At 33.6% G+C, this 19,775-nt stretch overlaps 2 protein-coding genes across 2 annotated transcripts in view; both read right to left on the bottom strand.

Moving 5' to 3' along the window:
- LOC127834205 (cytospin-A-like) overlaps positions 1–18,521 on the bottom strand; it is a 36,646-nt gene extending 18,125 nt beyond the window's left edge. Inside the window, 1 exon segment of the mRNA XM_052359862.1 lies at positions 18,161–18,521. Within this exon segment, the coding sequence (XP_052215822.1) occupies positions 18,161–18,181 (21 nt within the window). The 5' untranslated portion in view covers positions 18,182–18,521.
- LOC127834214 (cytospin-A-like) overlaps positions 1–19,775 on the bottom strand; it is a 217,276-nt gene that overhangs the window by 182,892 nt on the left and 14,609 nt on the right.

Below are 19,775 nucleotides of genomic sequence, written 5' to 3'. Positions count from 1 at the left end.
TTATCTCAGATAACAGCCCATTTAAAGGCAATTTAAGATCCTTTAATTGTTTTTAAAACCTTACAAGCATTCAGTGGACCAGCACAATATATCAATCAATGTCACCCATATCTAATTTTCTTCCGCTGATCTTATCTTCAGAGTGGCATTGTTAAAACCTGACCAGTTAACAGTCCATTGAACAAGGCTCTTACAAACCCAATTACTTGTTAATGTCACTAATTCAATAAATGTAAAGGAAGTATGAATGCAGAGCTTACCAGTAATTAATCTGAAAAACTTTGAAACTTGCATAACAAAGTATGTATTCCAACAATCTTGGCTTATGTGTGTCAATTCATTAACAGATATTCAGAAAAAAATGATTGGTTGGACTTGTCCTAATAATTATGCTGTTTACCTATTCAGGGGGTTTTCTGCTGTGTAAAAAAGAAGTAAACTGACCTGATCCCAAAGCAAACAGACCTGATCCTTAACTGAAATTTACCAAAAAAAATTCACAGTAAAAAAATGCCATTTTTGTCATGTATATTTTGTTTCAATTTATATATTCTTTTTTTTAAATAATTAGTGTCTAATATCTTATATCTCACTTTATTTCTTAAACATCTAACAAAGTTAATAACTATAATTTATATGATTTTTCCCCTGATGTGTCAATATTTGTTGATAAAAAAAATCCCAATTGGATTCATTTTGTAGATAACAAATTCCCCAATTTGTCATTTAATCAATTAAAAATCCCAATATGACCAGACTCCTTTTCCAAAATGGCTAAAAACAAGATGTGTTTGTGTAACACAATGTCCCCCTATATATGACCTTGACCATGTGAAGGATGACCTTGACCTTGTGAAAGATGACCTTGACCTTTCACCACTCAAAATGTGCAGCTCCATGAGATACACATGCATGCCAAATATCAAGTTGTTATCTTCAATATTGCAAAAGAATTCATAAAATAAGCGATTTGGGCCACATATATTTGACCTCTGACCTTGAAGGATGACCTTGACCATTCACCACTCAAAATGTGCAGCTCCATGAGATACACATGCATGCCAAATATCAAGTTGCTATCTTCAATATTGCAAAAGTATTTATAAAATAAGCGATTTGGGCCACATATATTTGACCTCTGACCTTGAAGGATGACCTTGACCTTTCACCACTCAAAATGTGCAGCTCCATAAGATACACATGCATGCCAAATATCAAGTTGCTATCTTCAATATTGCAAAAGTATTCATAAAATGAGCGATTTATGCCACATATATTTGACCTCTGACCTTGAAGGATGACCTTGACCTTTCACCACTCAAAATGTGCAGCTTCATGAGATACACATGCATGCCAAATATGAAGTTGCTATCTTCAATATAGCAAAAGTTATTGCAAAATGTTAAAGTTGGCGCAAACAGACGAACAGACCAACGGACCAACAGACCAACAGACAGACAGGGCAAAAACAATATGTCCCCCACTACTATAGTGGGGGACATAAAAAACCTGCTATTAACTTTGCATCATGCTCATGGTATAGATGCGCATATTGTATTACACATTCAATATCAGATTCATGTATGCAATAATATTTTGAATGATCCAGATTTCCAGAGCACCACACATGTAAGACATTTAATTGACATGTCTGGCACTAGTTTTCCAGTAAACCCTACTGTACCCGGTATGACAGAATGGATTTATCTGGCACTACATTCAAGTACACACACATGTACATTTATGACAGTTTATTGATATGTCTGGCACTAATCCAGTACACCCAACATGTAGGACAGTTAATCAATTTAACATGCCATCATGATGACAAACTCTGCAAACTGAAGATCAAACAAGGTAAAACTAAAAACAAGTACCTTATTTTCCTTACTTGCCATTTAATTACCATAATTACCATAATAATTTATTGTTATTTCCAACAATGTCATCATTCCCACCATTAATAAATGGAAAACTTAAACTTTACAACCGTCTGTCCTAACCATGGAAATAGTTCCTTGAAAACTCTATATGAAAACTCTATATGAACCGGTATGCATGTTAATATTGATCAGTGTTTTAAAGTTCAGACATAAACTCAAGACACATACCTATAAAAGAGTGTGCGTAAGAGTCTTTCCAGATTAGGTTTAGTTTAAACCTATTTATTTTAGCTCGATTGCAAAGAAAGTAATTCCTACTTATCTGAAATGCTCTCAAGTCCGTTTCCTGGGTTAGAACCAGTACTTGGTGTCTATATGGGAGATCGAAAGAACGCTCCCACAGCGGGGATCGAACCCGTGACCTCCCGGTCGCTAGGCGGACACCATATCCATTACACCACGGCGACCAGATAAGGTAAATCAAGACTACACTTTTATGACTTCACTGGATTTTAGTTTATAAGAGACTTCCTTTAAACAAGGGCTGTTTGTAAAACATGCATGCCCACCATATTGGCTGTCAGTTGTCAATAGGGGTCATCTGCCAGTCATGATCAATGTACCTATGAAGTTTCATGATCCTAGGCCTAAGCATTCTTGAGTTATCATCCCAAAACGATTTTACTATTTCCAGTCACTGCAGTGATTTTTTTTGCTTTCATTTGTTACAGCCTGTGCCATTTGAATTGGGAAAATTAGCGCGATAAACCATGAAATTAGGAAACATTATGCAATATTCCACGAAATTGAGAAAAATTAAGCATTACAAATATGATTATAAGTAACAGAATTAAAAAAGTTCATGTTCAGTGATTTTTCTAACCATTTTGTGAAAAGGAGTCAGGTCAAATTGGAATTGTTTTAATTTATAAAAGTGGCAAATTTGGCAATTATTTATCAACAAAAAGGACTTAATTAAAGTAATATATTTTGTAGGATGATTAAATAAAAAGTTGAGATCTAGTGTTTAGAAATCATAAGTCATAAGAGAATTCTTTCAGATTTTTTTTTTTTTTTTTTTTTTTTTGGGGGGGGGGGGCTTTTTTGGGAAATTTTGGTCAGTTTTTTGGGAACAAAGGTTGATTTTTGCAATTGGGAAGCAGACCAAAATTGGCGGAAATTTTTAGCAAAATAAATCACTGCACTGTGACCTTTGACCTAGTGACCTGAAAATCAATAGGGGTCATCTGCCAGTCATGATCAATATACCTATGAAGTTTCATGATCCTAGGCCTAAGCGTTCTTGAGTTATCATCCGGAAACCATCTGGTGGACCGACCATCCAACGGACCGGCCGACATGTGCAAAACAATATACCCCCTCTTCTTCGAAGGGGGGCATAACAAATAATTCCATAAAAGCGGAATGTCATTCCTGATTAGCCTGTGCTAATCTGGGACAACACTTGACCCACTGTTTATCCAGACTGTGCTTGCTGAAACCACAGCTTATTTAAAGTCTTAAACAGGTCAACAGAAGATTGGGTTAATAACCATTCAATAATTACTCAAATAAATTGATCCATGATCAAAATCCTGCACATCCCATATAAGAAGAGTAAATTAAACAGGGCTCGCGCTGTCGTTCGCCACTTGAGCCATTTGCGAAAATATTGAGAATTTGGCTCAAGAAAAATCCGATTTGCGAAAATGCCAAAATCTCATAAAATTTCATTGAAAACCCGAAACTGGTTTTCTATATTTTTCTCTTTGTTTCAATGAAAGTATTCGCAATTTGAACAGTGAACGAAAACCGGTCTGCACCTGTATCGAGACATCGCTTGACCTTATTGTTATTGAAGTGCACATGGTAGCTGGCCAATCAAAACTGAGCTCCCTTACACATGAAATGACGTTGTTGAATGAAACGTAAAAATGGGTGGAGCTTTGAATACATAGTTAATATAGTCGTCTGCAAACAAAATAGCGACCGGTCGCAAATGTCGTATTATAAGATTAAAAATGAAAATAAGCGTGACAATAAATTTATTATTTCCAAGCTGACTATCGATCTAAATTAAAGAGAGATAAGTAAATAATTAGTTCTATGTTGTTGATGTTACATCTTCTGCCGATTTTCGATTGAAATGAAAAGGTGATAATTAATTAATTTAATCGTTTTACTCACACACTATGCTAACTAACAGCGGCGTATTTTAATCAAAGGAAAACGTGAAAAACACGCGCGGTTTAATTGCAATTAAAGTTTAATTAAAGTTACGAATTTGTAACGCATAGGAAGAGTAATCAGGGGTGCCAATTGTCCCAAATTTGAAATCCGGAAAATTAAATTAAGCCGTAGGATAAAGGGAAGAGAGGGCCCGAACCCCCAAGCCCTAGCTTATTGTTCTTTTTTAATAGTCTTTCTAGGTGCAATTTCTGGTAAGTACAATGCAACATATTATAAACCAAACCATCCATAACACCGCAGGTGTATTTGTCATTCTAAACAAATGCTATTAAGAACTTCGAAATTAAATTAAAATTGACAAACCAGCGTATCCGAAAACGACTGTCCGAAAACATGTCGCGATACATCATTTGCAAATGAAATAAAATATGCATATCGTTTGACTGCAGAAAATGAAAACCAGTAACCAGTAACCCCGCAAATACGCAGTCAATATATAATTTGATTAACATATTGTTTTAAAATATGATATTGCAGTGCTTTACTTAGCCAGTTACTGCTCATGTCAGTGCCAGCCGCTTACCAATCAGAAATCAATAAATAAAATCGGTACCAAGCACAAATGTCCGGAATGCAGACGATGCTATAACAATATTCGTTCTGAAATGATCCCGCACTTAAAGAATTTTGTCCCTACCCCCACCCGCCTTAAACAAACTCATCGGATTAACATTCACCTCAAAATCAACATTGAACGGCTCAAATCCGGATTTCCGGAATAATCCGGAAAATTGACCCCCCTGAGTAATTCATGTCGTCTATTATATTAATGGAAGTAACCACTTTGTCCGTACAGTCGCTAACATGACTTCTTTATTCTTAAAGCGTCCTTTGGACGAAAATGAGTGAACAAACAAACAAACAAAATTAAAACACAAAAAACTAAAGCATTCCAAGAGTCATGGAAAGTTGATAATAATTGGCTTCTCTTTGAGAATGAATCAAAATCAATGTACTGTGACCTATGCATTAAGGTGCAGAATTCCAACACGTTCACTGTAGGTTGCAATATCCTGAAAAAAGACTCGGTGACGAAACATGCAAAGTCTAAATGTAAGATTTTGAAGATGAGAGGAATTTTAGTTTGAAATTACTTTGAAATGCTATAGTCTCACTATATGTATATATGCAGATTTACTATGTATTTATTTTACATGCCATTCATCATGTGCTGTATGAAAATATCTCTATTACTATGAAAATTGTGATGTGATGTATATTATGATATGTGACATGTGCGTGTTGTCATTAAAAGAAATATGAAAAATCTATAGTATATATTGTTATTTGAAACAAACGAAAACTGGTTGGCAATAGGCCCAAAACGCACCACAGACAATCTAGGATCCAAAACATTTCCGTGGGGGCATGCCCCCGGACCCCCCTAGATCTGGGTGGCTCAAACATTTTTTGGGCCAGCGCTTGCCCTGTTAAATTTTGCTGATATTGTGTAATGATGTATCTTTAAAATCCAAAATTTTATTTAACAAAAATGTAAAAGTAACTATCCAAGTTTGACAGCTAAAATTTACAGAAAATGACACGCTTAGCCATTTGCAAGATCATCAAATTGTTACACATTAGAGTTCAATTAAACCCTCATAATAAATCTGCCTAGTTAATGCTCAAACTTATTCACCTGTCTAGTTGTTAGAAAGTTTAGACATTGCTCATTGACTAATCATCGGCGAGTTCAGTTACTCACACTATGTTCTGGTAAGTATACTACTATATTGGTGTAGTTTAATTAGGCCAGAACTTTTAATAAAATGTTTTTCGGACCCGCCAACTCCAATTTTTGACGAAACCCCCCCAAAATTATTTTTTTTCTGATGCCAAAAGGTGGCTTTTAAACACGAAACACTTGCCGGGTTTTAGAAAAAGTTCAAATGAGTTATAAATAATCAAAATAAACCAAGTTTAAATTACCCACATTAATACGTGAACCTCCTTCATTGTGTTAATGTGCTGGAATTTACCAACAGCTACGCCATATGATCATCGTTTGTGCAAGAAGTTGAAGAACGCTACAACGCTTTCATCAGCAAAGTCTGCTAATATCCCAATAATTATGCAACCGTAAAATCAAATCCTGAATGGAATCGATTTGTAAGTAAATATATTTTATTATTTCTTTACAATTTTATAAAATTGATAGTATTTAAATGACTAAAAATTATTATGAAAGCAATAAGAAAAGAACGATTTTAATTTAACAGGTGCTCGCAATGTGAAACCAATTTACGCCTATCAACTTTAAACATTCCATATTTTACGCACAAATACGGTCATATTTTAGAGAAAAAAAATTAATGTGTTGTTTAATGTAGTTGATGTGACGAATTTGTGCATATAATTTGTGTTTTTTCGTTATTTTCAATGGGTATGAAACTTCGGTTTTGTTCCAAACTGGTTCGTACCAAAATTTCAAAAATCGCAAAAATCAACATTTTTTAAAACGATTTCAAACCATGAATGTCCAAATAACACAGTCAAGTTTATGGGGGTTATTATCGGATTTAACAGCTCCTTTGTGACATTAAACTTTCAATTATGTTATCCTGGGATAAACTGTCACAAAGATCAATAATTATAACGATTATTAGGGACGCTATTTCTTTAATCAATACCATGACAAAAACACATGTTAACTTGTTTCAACATGTATTGATTTAATGTGAGCATTTGTGTTTAACAGTTCCATTATTTAAATGTTCTGGGAACAATATATTTTAATTAAGATACCAACTATTTCTGAAATCAAAAGAAGGTCCATCACTCAATGTACTATATTTCGGATATGTTAAAATTCGGATATATATAAAGATAGTGACATTATGTGTTGATTTGTTGTATATAGTTTGTACAAATATGTTTTGTGTTATTTCAGACAACAAGAATGGATGATGGCCATTATCCTGGGCCTTTCTGTCAAGAAATAGATGTGAAAAAAATATTCATTTAATTGAACCTGGAAATCAACCACCACAACTAACAGAAAACCTTTTAACAAAAGGTGTTGTTTTAGAATTTGTGAAATTTGATAATAAACAGAAGGTGATGTATATCATGGCCAAATGACCAAATGTATAAACTGTTTAACAATTTGAATTGAGATGCTTTATTTTCTGATGGTTGATTTATTTTTCCTTTCATATGATATATATTTGTGTGATTCTAGGTTTTAATAAATAATTCTGAAACATTTATGCAGCATACTGTTACATTTTTGTTAATGTTATTATATTATGTTGGTTATCTTGTTTATCAAGTGGAAAAAATGTTATTTATATAAAAATAAAGCTTTTAATATTAAGACTTATGAAGATACTTATTGTTATTTATGTATTTAAAAACTTTTCAGAGTAATCAAATATATAGAGAATACTAGGTTAGCGTTGAATACAGAGAAGTTTATGTTGCGAGGCTTAGAACGCCGGAAGCGCGAGCCTTGGCGAGCGCTTTCGGTGTTCGAGCCGAGCAACATAAACTTCTCTGTATTCAACGCTAATCCTAGTATTCTATTTATCCCATTTGATTTTTTCAACGTGACATTTAACATAAATAGATCTAATAACCTTAACAATAATTTTAATTCAGTCATAAAAGCGCTTAAAATCTAACAAATGTAACCATGCGTAGTGATATACATGTATTTGTTCTGGTACGCAAAATAGTCTTTAAAAAATCCACACACAAACTGTAAAACAAGTAAAAATATCACCATATGCCTACATTCAATTTTACGCAGTATGCGAATTTTAATACATTACGACCGCGAAAAGATGATTTTACTTTACTATAATTCATTTTATTTTCGAAAGAAAACGATCAAAATTCAATATGGCGGCGATTGCTCCTGACAAAATGCTGTCGATGTCAACATACATGTACATCATCGACGACCTAGTTCTGGCTACCATAACTTTAAATGTCGCTTTTTATGATTTTTGACTGGCGCGACTTTGTACAGGTCTGTCAATACTAAATAAACTGTACGCTGAAGTTTCTTTAGCTATCGACGACCTTGACAATTTTGACGAGTAAACAGACCATTGCAGCGACTGACACTTTATTTGACAAAATATACAGGGCAATACGTTTTCCGACTTCGGACGACGAATTTAAGGACGCGCAGAACGTGTTTTTTATAAAATGTTATGGGTATGCCGTGTGCGATCCGATGCAGCAATGGCGCCCATGTTAAAATCATTTCCCCGAGAACAGGGAACGACAAAAGTACAAACAAAAATCAAAACACGTAAGAACTAGTATCTTACCTTTAATTATCCTTTAAAAACCATCTTTTAATCCATTTAACTCAATAATTGACGATTTTGCATCTAGGGTCTTTAATAATTATTTTAGCATACTTAAATAAAGACCCTTATGCCATTCTATCACTTTATTCAAATGAGTTTATGAACGCGATAAACTTTCTTCTTCGTCACACGCTACGTCATGTACTCTACATTACTGCTGTTCAAATGAACCGGAGCAGTTTATCTAATAATAGCCGTTGGTAAACTCGGTTGCATTTGCAGATTTCTGCATACAAACATAATTATGTTTAAACTTGCACAATGTTTTATTTATCTATGGAAAATGCCCTTATTGTACGAAAAAATTATTTAATATATAAATACACAAAGAATGGAAAACATTCCAGTACACAACAGAGAAATGAGTAGAAAATACCCGTGTACAAAATGGGACGTTCCCAATTCCAGTGTGGTGCTATTTTTACCATCTTATACTTTACACAGCTCTATGCCTAACGTAAATTAAATAGGAAAGCAAACATAGCAGATTATTCATGAACTGTGCGATATGTGTATGGCTTGTTGTACATTCTTAATATTTAAGTTAAATGTCAAAAGTAGATCTATATGCTTTGGTTATAAACAATGCACATTACACGAAATAAGTCAAATGTGATCAATTGACAATTCAGATATGTCGACATACTGTACAGTACATGTAGAAAACATGTGAAATAAGTCGCGTTTATAATAAATCGTCAAAAAAATGGGGAAAATGACGCAATAAGTATGTCATTTTATGACGCCATCAATCAGCTGATTCATTATACGGATGGCGAAAAATTATGTCATATGACTAGATTTAAAGGTTAAAGGTCGTATAATTTTGAAGCTTAAGTTTTGTCGACTTTGTTTCTTATGAAAAATCATTCAGTGGTAAAGTAAATATAAATAAAAAAAATAACAAAACAAAAATCGTGTAATTTTATATTTTATTTCAACATTTCTTTTGGTGAATGTGTCATATATATTTTTTTCTGCAAAATATGCACATTTTCTTCTAATGGGTGACCTTAAAATTCAATCAATGAACCAAACAATATCTACCTAATTTTAGCGCATATCGCATGACGTCATTTAAAAAGTAGTCCGTGCACGCGACAGGTATATTCCACAGTGTTGAATACAAGCAAGTATATTCCACAACGTGTTATACCTTCAATGTCGCGGTGAAAATGGGATAAAATAAATGCCATTATTCATTAATGTAGTAAGGTTACTTAAATGATGTCCTTATTGATTAAGTTTGAATTACGGGCGGTTTTCACACTGCCATAAAGTGGCGACAACTTTTTTTTGGGCCAGTGAAACCCCTGAAAAGCGTTTTATTATGCTATTTGTATTTTTCTGCGGTATTGATTTTTACTGGACAATAAATAAATGTTTCTTTTAAACCTCAATAGCTTACTTGTTGTTAGCTGAGATAAATCAACATATGGATTTCTTGTGAAAAACATCCATAGAGATGGCAAGTTTCAACCAAATGAGACAATTAAAACAAAAAAATAAATTCAAATGATAGCAAAAAAAACTTACTTTGTTCCACGCACGAAGTCCGCAAAACGCACAGGTACTATGACCAAAATGCTCAGCAAAAAATCACCAAAAATTTTATTATAGACAAGTGAAAAAATTGCATAACTTTTGAACTAGTTAAAGGCTCTATAAAGGTGACAAATCCAGTTATTATGCATATCAACTGGTCTGATTTTTACCAGATTTCAGTAGCTCTTGCATAAAAACTGCTAATAAAACAGCTTACCGTAGGTACAACGTTGTCAAGAATTATGGAAGATAAACCCGTTTCATAATTGGAAGAAATGTTTACAATTTTGCAACTAACGTGATGTGTACCCTCAGAGCGGTGACATATGCTAAAAATAGCGGAAAGAAAATTTAATTTTAATTCTATTTTAAACAACTTTTAACCAGCAGAAAGTAACTTATTAGATCACTTCAAACGTTTTAACCATTTAGAAGAGACCTACTTTCTGGGTGATACTGGAAAACGTTAAAAATCATCGTTATATTTTTGGTGACCTGAGTCACTTTCACTTTCTCTTTTCCGAGTAAACAGCGATGTAAATAAACTGATTGTTTGTAAACACAATTGACTTGGAGGACACTTTATTTTGAGCTCAAAACAAGTTGTTTTGCTCATTTTTTATTGTAATATCCATTAGCATATAAATTATATATTGTTTTTTGATAACCTTTATAAATAAAATATGAAAAAAATATTTAAAAATTGATAAATAATTACGGATCTTCACATTTATAGAGCCTTTAAGATATTTTTAAAATTCAAACTAATTTAAAAACTGCACATCAAGACCTAAAGTCTGATAATGATCATTTTGCACATCAACATGTTTGAAAATGAGTGAATATTTTGGTCAACCATCTTTTTTTTTTTCCGTCCTCCTACCAGACACTTTCAGAAAAAAAATCCTAAAATCATTTTATTAAAAAATTTGGCCTTACAGTTCACCACAACAACTGAATGAAATTTGTTTTCATTACCTTTTGAAGGGTACAACATTATTCCATTCCACATAATCCACATCATACTATCAAACTGGTAATTTATTTACCACATACAATTTATCAACTGACAACATAATAAACTAGTTTAAGTAAAATAGATGTATTTATTTTTATTATTTTAATACACAAGCACTGCAGAAAGAGAAAAAAAAGACGATGTTTTGATTTTAACACTCTGTATGTACATGTATATCATGCATAAATTCCTGAACGAAAATCCACCAGTCCAACGACTTTCTTCTACTATACCTAATGAAATAGTCAGTAACAAGGGGCACTTTACTTTACTACACTGAGATATATATATACATACTGGTTGTTCATTGACAAAGTGGTAACTTAGTATTAGCAATTCAATTCCATTCAACATTGCCAAACAAATGGCCTACAATGACATACAAGATACAATACTTAACCAGTAGTTCACCCCTTACCAACTTCTTTGGAAGGGTGATATTGTCTTTCATCCTGGCCTAATTGTTTCAATGTAACATGTCAAATCTGTAATTGCACTACGCATTGTTTCACAAAAATCATAAACTTACTGTCACATTATTAATGCTGCAGAATCTGAATCAAGACAATCACAATACGTCTTATTTATCAATTAAAAATATCAATAATCAGCTTATACATGTAACTTGATTATAATGGCAAAATTTTAATTTTGTGGTCAACAGGACACAATTTTACTACAGAATAAGGACCATGATTAATAACAATCATTACAAAGTATGCAAATTTTACAAAGATTTCCATGTTTAAATAATACCGTAAATACATGAATATAATACACAATTTTTCTTCAAGAAGTGGGTGCGTATTATAAACAAATGTACAGCAGAACAACATTTTTCCTGTGAAAATTTTCAACTTAATAATTGTTATAAGCTGCGTGTCAGCCATTTTGAATTTCACCATTACATCAAAGGGGGGCAACTGTGCTAATGTTAAATGTCATGGCTACACAGTATATTACCCTACATGCTAAATAAACTAACCATCTATATTATAGATATATAATAATAATACTTATTATTTTATAATTATAATTATTATCGTTCTGAATATTGTCAAATGGAAATAAATGTTATAAAAAAACAGCGTCTCTGTTTCTTTCTATTGCAATTATGACTGCTTAACCGGCATGTCAGCAGGTGGCCTGTGTGTTATCAGTAAACGTATTGAGAAGGGCCATCGCTTGTCAGATGGACCCGTGTATTCGGTAATACAAACAATAGACAGAGATATTTATTATGCAATTGTCATGACAATGGCCCCTTAACACATCACAATCAATATACCGGGGTATTACTGTGAAACGGATCGTTGATAACGCCAAATTGAGTTTCTTTTTGGCACAACACACAAATTTATTGATACATATTCATAAATGACAGTGTCATGGCCAATTTCGGACACTGATTTTTTTAGTGCCTATTGAACTCGGATTTTCAATTTTGACCAATAAATTTTGACCAAAATCGTGGGTGCATATTGTACACGAGGGCGTATTATATTCCTGTCTTTACGCTACACGAGGGCGTATTATATTCCTGTCTTTACGCTAGTTTAAATAATACAAAGAAACCTTAATTATAGATGTGTATTTTTTCAACTTACTCATTAAACAATACAAAAGTAGGCCAGATAATGAGGGGAGCACAAATATTTTATAATTGTAACAATTGCAAATGTTATTTGACTTTGTACATGTATAAGGACGATACCCGTTATATAGAAATCGCATGCACCAGTTATAAAATATTTTATAAAAATTATACACTAGTGTTTAACAACCTAATTGTAACCTATATAATAAACTCTGTTATATGAGTAACAGTGCTAAAAATATAATACGATGTAATAACTCATGAATATTCAGAGATCGGGATAAAGGTGCACAGTGCGTTATTTTCCCATTAAAACGAAAAAGAGCGCATCATTTCCGTAATTCGATGCGCACCATTATGCAATGCAATGCCTGTTGCATAAATCTTTTACTCTACTCTCACAAAAACTGTTTGCTCTTACACGACTTAAGAGATTGTTCATGAAAAAAACCATCTAGGTAGATCGATCCCCCGTCATCCCGGTAATGTTTGTAAAAGTTGTTGTTGTCATGAAAACTTGTTGATTAACAACGCAAAACGTCTTATTTGTAAGTTCGCGAATAATTTCATAATATTTTTCAACTTCGCTTTTGCTTTATTTTGATAAATTAATCCAAAGTTTAATGTCAGCAAGTGTTTTTTTTAATGGAATTGTAAACAAAGAGTCATTTTAAGTCTTACAAAAATTTGCACTCTGCATACCGTGTGAATTGACAGTTTGATGTCATCAAAGAAAAGTTGCTTCCTAGCTGTCTGAAGCAATAAAGCATAACATTTCTTGCCTACCAAATTGGCTCCCTTTGTCTAGCAATCATTGTGCCGAACCAATCCTGTGTTTGTTCCTCATTGGCATTCGTCTTATTTAATAATAGCATGTGCATAGCTCCGCCTTGGCATTTTTTGCAAAGAATGGAGGTGGAGTTTAACATTTAATTGAACAAGTGTTTTACGCAAGTTGAGTTCTGATTTGCCGCAATAACTCGGCCCTTAGCATTGAAACGACGAATACATTTATCAATGATTTTCCGAGACAAACCGATTAGTTCCGCTTTACAAACTCTCTGTACAGTTCCTAAAACCATGGCGGACGCCCATGTTACCAAAATTCCTAAACACATATATCGTAAATAATGGCAGTGTTCTATTTGATTATTTATACTTATTATCAAATTGCAAGGTAATACTATTTTTATCTACTATAATAACGGGTTTGTTTTATATAATTAACATGTTAAACAATATAGTTGCGTCAAAGACTCGGAAATAAATTTGATGGGGTTGCAAATTTTCTGGCGCTGAATTTCGTATTTCTGAAATTTTTTCCCGAAATAAATCTTGAGAAGTGCCCATTCAACTTTGTAAGTGCCCATTGTTTTTTTCATCTCTGGGGCAGTAATCCCATCAGAGAAAAAAATATCCCGATCTCTGAATATTATAACCACAGCATGGGACTTCAAAATACTGGATGTTTGGATGTATCCAGAGTCCGTAAATTCATATGTGTTTATTCCTCATAATTAAACCTTAAGTTTTTGATATGTACATAGGATTGAAGCGAAAAGATTTAAATGAAAAAAGATAATTAATTTTATACAAAGAATTGAAACATCGATTTGAATGGTCTGATCACCTTAACATAAACAACAAGAGATGTGTTTAACTGAAACACAATGCCCCCTAATGCGCTGGGTTTTTTTTTTTACCTTTGACCTTGAATGATGACCTTGACCTTTCACCACTCAAAATGTGCGGCTCCATGAGATACACATGCATGCCAAATATCAAGTTGCTATGTTCAATATTTCAAAAGTTATTGCAAAACTTTACTGTAAGGTTAAAGTACGGTGACAGAATGACAAAATGACGCAAAGACAGACAGAAAGAAAGAAAGACAGGCCAAAAACAATATACATGTACCCCCGATCTCTCGATCCGGGGGCATAAAAACTTTAGGTATAAAAAATATAATAAAAGCTGCGCCATGAGCGCATGATACGCCCGTCGTTCGCCAATGAAGTAGTAAGGTAATAAATAACCCTTTGAATAATTTTTTTACTTCAGTTTATTTGTATTTGAATACATGGTTTATTTTATAAGTACATGAGCATGGAAATCACGAAATTTTGACGAACAAAGTCCCATAACTCTGGAACGACAATTCAGAATTCCGTCAAAAACGAAAGGGGATCAGGGTTTATCAATATTAAGATTGTGTTGAAATTTGAAAAAAATCCATCGAAGGATATTTGAGCTACAGTAGGACATTCAATGAAATCACGAAATTTTGACGAACAAAGTCCCATAACTCTGGAACGACAATTCAGAATTCCGTCAAAAACGAAAGGGGATCAGGGTTTATCAATATTAAGATTGTGTTAAAATTTGAAGAAAATCTGTCAAAGGATATTTGACGTAGTGTACGACATTAACAGACGGACGGACGGACGGACGGACGGACAGACGGACGCGGGGTATACCATAATACGTCCCGTCATAGACGGGCGTATAAAAAATCCATCGGGGGATATTTGAGCTACGGTAGGATACATGAACAACAATAACATTTAAGGTCACAGTGACCTTGACCTTAGAATGAATGACCTTGAAATGACCAGTGGTCATCTAAGTGTGCTTGCAAACCTTCATGTCAAGTTTGAAGACTCTATGTCCAAGCATACCAAAGTTATAACAATTTTAACATTTTAACATTTAAGGTCACAGTGACCTTGTGTGACCTTGACCTTAGAATGAATGACCTTATAATGACCAGTGGTCATCTAAGTGTGCTTGCAAACCTTCATGTCAAGTTTGAAGACTCTATGTCCAAGCATACCAAAGTTATAACAATTTTAACATTTTAACATTTAAGGTCACAGTGACCTTGACCTTCAAATGAATGACATTGAAATGACCAGTGGTCATCTTCTAGTACTGGCCAATCTTTATTTCAAGTTTGAAGACTCTAGGTACAAGCATACCAAAGTTATAACATGAAATAAGAACTTTAACATTTTTACATTCAAGGTCACAGTGACCTTGACCTTCAAATGAATGACCTTGAAATGTCCAGGGGTTACTTACTAGTTCTGGCCAACCTTCATGTCAAGTTTCAAGACTCTAGGTCCAAGCATACCAAAGTTATAACAACTTTAACATTTTTACATTCAAGGTCACAGTGACCTTGACCTTCAAATGAATGACCTTGAAATGTCCAGTGGTTACTTACTAGTTCTGGCCAACCTTCATGTCAAGTTTCAAGACTCTAGGTCCAAGCATACCAAAGTTATAACAACTTTAACATTTTTATATAGCTACAGTAGGACATTCAATGAAATCACGAAATTTTGACGAACAAAGTCCCATAACTCTGGAACGACAATTCAGAATTCCGTCAAAAACGAAAGGGGATCAGGGTTTATCAATATTAAGATTGTGTTAAAATTTGAAGAAAATCTGTCAAAGGATATTTGACGTAGCGTACGACATTAACAGACATACGGACGGACAGACGGACGGACGGACAGACGGACGCGGGGTATACCATAATACGTCCCGTCATAGACGGGCGTATAAAAACTAAAACTTTTGTCCCGTATGTTAAAAAATGCATCTGGAAGACTGATAATTAATTCATAACAGGAGCACCGCATAACGGGTGCCAACGGTCGGCTGGAGGTGAATTTTTGAATAAATGAAAGCTTGTTAGAACTTTTTTTTTAGAGGGCACAGTGACCTTGACCTTTAGACTTTTAGCCTTGTGACCCAAAAATGGGTGTGGCATGTAGAACTCATCAAGGTGCATCCACATATGAAGTTTCAAAGTTGTATGTGGAAGCACTTTGATTTTAGAGCAAAATGTCAAGGTTTTAGCACGACGCCTGAAGACAGTGCACGACGAGCTGGCTATGTCATGAAAATACCTTAGGTTTCTCCGAAAACAGCCAAGCTAAAAATGAATGCAAATCTTGTAATTTCAAATGATATTAAAAACAGGTATCATTTTGTGATTGTATGTCATCTGTATAACGATATTATGAACACGTGTATCGACTAATTCTACTATAACCGGCCTAGTATGCATAAACAAATAGCAATAGTAAAGTTTTAACTAAACTTGTGATATGTAATTGTAATAATGCTTTTAAAAAGAGAACTGAGGCATTGAATGCAAACTTGGAGTAATATAATGGCCTTAGTCAGGTTTTTTTTTTACCTAAACGTGAACTCTAAGTTCAAGGTCAAGGTCACAGGGGTCAAAATTTGTGTGCATATGGAAAGGCCTTGTCCATATACACATGCATACCAAATATGAAGGTTATATCTCAAGGGACATAGAAGTTATGAGCATTAATAAAACCTAAACACAGATTTCGAAACCTAAACGCAGAGCCTAACTTCAAGGTCAAGGTCACAGGGGTAAAAATTTGTGTGTGTATGGAAAGGCCTTGTCCATATACATAAGCATACCAAATATGAAGGTTATATCTCAAGGGACAAAGAAGACATGAGCATTTTTCGAAACCTAAACGCAGATTTCGAAACCTAAATGCGGACCCTAACTTCAAGGTTAAGGTCACAGGGGTAATTATTTTTTTGCATATGGAAAGGCCTTGTCCATATACAGATGCATACCAAATATGAAGGTTATATCTCAAGGGACATAGAAGTTATGAGCATTTTCGAAACCTAAACGCAGATTTCGAAACCTAAACGCGGACCCTAAGTTCAAGGTCAAGGTCACAGGGGTCAAAAGTTGTGTGCGTATGGAAAGGCCTTGTCCATAAAAACATGCATACCGAATATGAAGGTTATATCTCAATGGACATTAAAGTTATGTGCATTTATCAAAACCTAAACGCAGATTTCAAAACCTCAATGCGGACCCTAACTTCAAGGTCAAGGTCACAGAGGTAAAAAAATGTGTGCGTATGGAAAGGCCTTGTCCATATACATATGCATACCAAATACGAAGGTTATATCTTAAGGGACATAGAAGACATGAGCATTTTTCGAAACCTAAACGCAGATTTCGAAACCTAAACGCGGACCCTAACTTCAAGGTCAAGGTCACAGGGGTACAATTGTTTGTGCGTATGGAAAGGCCTTGTCCATATACACATGCATACCAAATATGAAGGTTATATCTCAAGGGACATAGAAGTTATGAGCATTTTTCGAAACCTAAAACGCAGATTTCGAAAAAACCTAAACGCGGACCATAAGTTCAAGGTCAAGGTCACAGGGGTAAAATTTTTTGTGCAAATGGAAAGGCCTTGTCCATATTCACATGCTTACCAAGTATGAAGGTTATATCTCAAGGGACATAGAAGTTATGAGCATTTTTCGAAACCTAAACGAAATGTGTGACAGACAGACGGACAGACAGATGGACAGACGGACAGTTCGATCACTGTATGGCTCCTTTTCTTCGAAAAGAGGCATAAAAACATTCCATCCAAAATAAAAAAGTATACTGTTAATGATGAAACCTAATCATACTTGAATGAAACAACTCTTTATTTTATGTAAATACACAATATAATACCTTTTTCAGCTTGAAAGGCATCTTCTTCCTTTAATGGAATTAAAATCCTTCAAAAATAATCAGTATCAAAATACTTAAAATTAATAATAAATAACTCCCAGTTTGTTTTACTTTCTTTTCAACAGTATTCAACACTTTTCATGAACTAAAATACTTGCTTGCTGTTTTTTTAAAGCAAATGTCGAAATTGTCGCAATCAGTTACAACATCAGTGTTTATCAAAAGTTCATTTTGCTTATTTTTGACAATGCACAACAGTGTTATCTAACAAGATATTCCTTGATATTTTTAATTTTTGCAAACAGCAAAATCACAACAAAACTTTTTTCTTGTTTTAAATGCCAAACGTGTCCAACTAAAACAAACTTACAGAAAACAACCTTTTATAATCGAAGAAATGATTAAAAATTGTTTCCAAAATGGCACACTGAAATGGCATTATTATTGCATACCAAATGTTTTAACAATTGTTATGTTGTGTTGTAAACATTTGATTCAAAACGTTTAGACTTATGTCCAAACCCTCAAATTCAGCTCAGTAATATTTTGAGATAATAAACATGTTAAGCGTGGTGCAAACACAAAATCTAAACAGGTTCTCAAGTGAGCTTAAACAAGAATATATATCTTTCACAGATTATAATCCTTCCCATAAGAAACACAAGAATCCAAACTATTCACTGGCTTAATATGACTTGGATCATTTGATTGTTAGCTTTTACGTGCATCATTTATTATAGAAGAATGACGTTGTAGTTTTTAGTGACAGTTTTAGCAATGAACAAAGTGTAAAATTGTTATCTATATTTTCTTCATTCAAGTTAATCATACAGTAAAGAAGTACATAATCCTTAATAAATTATAAACACATTGTCATCTTGCATGGTTTTCCTATTCCATTGAAGATGATGGCAAAGTATTGTGACACAATATCAAAACAATACTATCCCTAACATTGCAGCTTTCACATTCAAATTATGCAATCAATTCTTATCACAAAACAAATGCCTATAAAACTGTAAGCACAATGTTTGCATTGGAAAATGCAGATATCAATGTTATAGTTCACACCACTTAGCCTGCTTAATATTTTAGGAGTGTAAACATATGATACTCCTTTTTACATGTATTTGCAAACTGTAATTTCAAGTGTTTTTTTTAACAGTGTATTTCCAGATGAACTAACAATTGACACCATGTGAATATGGTATTGTTGCTCTAGTTCAGATTAAGGCCGAAAATGCTTGTAAAGGACAATCAAAATCAATTCATCATGTAGCAGGACCCCATCACTTTAAATGTTATTATACAGATAACTGATTAAACAAAGCTCAAATATATATATATTATAAAATAAATCCCCAAAAGTGTAGCCATATGTTTTGATGGAATATATTCATGATTTGTGTATAAATCATACAATAATTAGACAAACTAATGTTGAAAGATTTTTAGCATTTATATTAAGATTTCTCAAGTTTGAAGCATTCATGTGACAGTTATCCAGGCTTAAGAGGTGTAACATTGAACAATAAACTTAAAGATTTCCAGTAACATTTCATCAGCCTTTTAGAAATTTATTTTAATATTCATTTGTGTTTATACTTTACAATAA

This window comes from Dreissena polymorpha, chromosome 1 (assembly GCF_020536995.1).
Source record: "Dreissena polymorpha isolate Duluth1 chromosome 1, UMN_Dpol_1.0, whole genome shotgun sequence".
NCBI classification, from domain to species: domain Eukaryota; kingdom Metazoa; phylum Mollusca; class Bivalvia; order Myida; family Dreissenidae; genus Dreissena; species Dreissena polymorpha.
Note: the sequence above shows the minus strand (reverse complement) of the source record. Positions and strands in the feature narration are given on the sequence as shown.